The sequence below is a fragment of the Teleopsis dalmanni genome, chromosome 1 (assembly GCF_002237135.1).
Source record: "Teleopsis dalmanni isolate 2A chromosome 1, ASM223713v2, whole genome shotgun sequence".
In the NCBI taxonomy this organism is placed as follows: Eukaryota; Metazoa; Arthropoda; class Insecta; order Diptera; family Diopsidae; genus Teleopsis; species Teleopsis dalmanni.
Window position 1 is genome coordinate 6,338,064 of NC_051846.1, and position 3,313 is coordinate 6,341,376.

General features: G+C 32.7%; 1 protein-coding gene across 1 annotated transcript in view; it reads left to right on the forward strand.

Annotated features, from left to right (window-relative positions):
- Positions 1 to 465: 465 nt before the first annotated feature.
- LOC119678733 (uncharacterized protein DDB_G0289917-like) overlaps positions 466 to 3,313 on the forward strand; it is a 10,497-nt gene continuing 7,649 nt past the window's right edge. Inside the window, exons 1-2 of the mRNA XM_038090785.1 lie at positions 466 to 853; positions 2,576 to 3,310. Coding sequence (XP_037946713.1) covers positions 496 to 853; positions 2,576 to 3,310 — 1,093 coding nt within the window. The 5' untranslated portion in view covers positions 466 to 495. The remainder of the gene's footprint in view (positions 854 to 2,575; positions 3,311 to 3,313) is intronic.

Sequence of the window (3,313 nt, forward strand, 5' to 3'; positions counted from 1 at the left end):
TCGTTTGTGTTACAAAGAACAATGATTGAAATGAAGTAAGCGAATTCGGTGTTGGTGGTACAGCAACATATTTTGCTCAGGTAGGTCGCTTTTGCATTGAGTGTTCTCTACGCGCATATAGAGTGCTCTTTCTTGCATACTGCTGATAACGAAAAAGGTTTTTCTCTTTGTTACCCCTAGTACGATAGTACAACGAAAATTATGTTAGAAATGTGTTGCCAGACTAATTTCCATTAAAGTTTTTTTTGGAAATTGGACATAAAAGAGATATTTTTAGAGTACAAAATAAGTTTTAGAAATGAGAAAAAGTTGTGAAATTCATATGATTTTGTTTTATCTTAATAATCACTTTTATATGCGATTATTGTTGTTTATTTTCATATGTTTTGAATAATATGGTAACACATTTTTGTTGACATATTTCACTGACTGCTCAATTAAATCTTGTACAATTTCATTTTTCGCTGGTTTTCTTTTTGTTCATTTTTTGAGAAAATGGCGGCGTCAAGTTCTGCCAAATTTTTTGTACATCAGAATCAAAATAAAGCAAATAACAGTGCTGTTTCTGCTTTCTCTGCTGATAGTGACGTTGCTGAGTTCATTGAAACGTCGGAAAATGTGGATAAAAATTTGGGAAAACTCCTTACAAATAATACTAAAAGTGATGTGAATATTAATCATAAGTATAACGTCAATACGTCAAACGAAGATTTGGAGCACTTTGCTTTCGTTGACATTGAAGAGAAAATTTCTGCCACAACTGTAATTGTTAAAAAGCCTCACAAAACTAATGCTGTTGTGAACGATCATGAGTCTCACAAAAACGCAACAAATAATATTATAACTGAAGAAGGTGATCATTTTGATAAAAACATAAAATTCTTTTGCAGCGCATTTTATTGTTTATGATAAAATATGATGCGGTCCGCGGCAGCCGCACTGATAAGGGCGGGTAAGCGCTGTCATTGAGCTGCAAGCCTGAAGGCAACAAATGACCGACGAGGCAGTGAGCTGCTCTTGTACTTCAACATGACTAAAGATTCATGATTAGAATTGCTGAAAATACTTATAGCATATCTTTAAAAAAAAATAATGTTACTAATTTCATTTAAACAGTAAATAGTGTGTTCTATAATGTCGTAATGTGTATATTGTGTACTGCAGTGTTTATGTTTTGTGATGTGTTTTATCTTAATTACCGGTAAAAACAATATTTGTGTGAAATGTAACAACTTTTTGAATTGATCGATTGTATTTGTGATTTTAATTACTACACTAAAATTACCCACCAAACAATCTATATTTGGAATTAAAAATGGCACATACCATGGGCTAGTCAACATTAGAATATGCATGCAACACTCCAGTGATCAAAAAAGTGACTTATTATTAATATAACCAAAACTTTCCAAATTCGGAAAATTAAAAATTTTTCTATTGGTTTTATATTACTCATAAGCAAACGTAGTAACCTTAGAGCAATGGCCCCGTCTATATGCTAGAGTCACTCGCCAGTAACAGCCAAGTACTAGTACTCCTCAGCTTATCTTAATCTTATATGTGTTTGATTTTTACACAATTTGGGCTATAATAAATCTAAGTACCAGTCCTCCTTAAATGTTTATTATTTACAATAAAGTTTAAAAATGTTTACTGCAAAGAACCAATAATGTGAACTTTTATTCCAATGAATCTGGAATAAGAAAATTTATTCTCTAAAATATGAGAAAACACCATAATAAATGCATTTTAACTGTTACTGTTATTGTGAAGTGTGTCTATTCCGTCATCATTACAAACGGTAAACTTCTATTATGAGAGATTCCGTGGAAAAAAACCAATAACTCTTGGATTATTTGCTTTTAAAATTGTTTATCAACATTATTTATTTAAGACCATGAGATGGTCTTAAGCCATCTCAATAAATTTCCTTCACCTCATAACAATTATTAGTGGCAACTCAGCATAAAATTTGTGAAAATCTCTTGTTGTTATTGTTGTACTCCGCAGAGGTCTGCTTGTGTAGTGTAGTAACATTTGGGAGTGCTGAATGGCACTTGGTCATAGAGTTTGGCGAGTGGCTCCAACGAGGTTCTTGGAACCTCAATTCTTCTGTCAGTTCCCTGTTATGTGTTGCAATATATAAGTGTATTCATATCTTTAATGACTATGTGTGAGTAGTAAACAATAAACATATCTCCAAACATGACTAACTCAAGGTTTTCCAAAACAATGTAACGCTATTCTAACATATAAACTACAAGACGCCAACTCAAAAGCTGCACTCAAGAATATTAAAAATTATCAGAAATCAAGCCCAAATAAGCATTCCATCTACTTCAGTATAAAAACCAGTTCATCAATATTAATTCAGTTCATCAATATTAATTTTCCAAATTAAACAAGAAGTAAAGCAAGTAATAGAAGAAGATTGAAGCCAGGATTTCCTCTAACGTAATATAAATGTATAAATGTTAAATTCCTTTAAAATTTTTCTTTAAAGTTCTAAAAACCTCTATTTCAGTTATATAAACTTAAAATATTTTACATAGATACTAATATATTTTTATTGCAGATAAAAATAATACAAAAAAAAAGTCAACTGGTAAGGAAGTCAATAACAATTTGGTCAATTCAAAAATAAATTTATCATATACGGAACAACCTTTGCTGCTTCATACCTACACCTCAAACAATAATCAACCAAAGAATAAAAATGAATTCATAACACCTGGAAACTTCGCACAAAATATTACGCCTGAACAAACGTTCTATAAAAGCTCTATTGAAGGTTCAACAAGTTTGCCACAACAACAATACACTTCATCATATACATATAAACAAAACGAAGGAGTAGTAAATATATTGCCACAGGTGTTGCATAGATCAGTTGAAAATATACATAATAATAACAGCATAAAGCATCCACAATCCGTCATGAACTCCAGTCAAACAACTCAGGGAGCGCCAGGAAATCGGATAACATTTACAAGTCAAGCATTACCGAATGGTACTATAAATATAGGTGGTGGACATCCTGGTACAGGTTCAACAATCATATCCACTTCTCAACTGCCCAACACAACAACGATTAAGACAATAACATCTAGTGCGGCTGGAGCGCATCATCATGGTTTGCCACAACAAGTACAGGTACAACATCATCAGGTACTACAAACACCTCAACATCAGGGTCAAACGGGCCATACAACAGCCCAACAGCAACAGCATAATAATGCCCAATCAGTAGGTGCCACTCAGACACAAACTTTAGTTATAAAATCCAATCATGCAGTATCATTGCCAGCCGGTT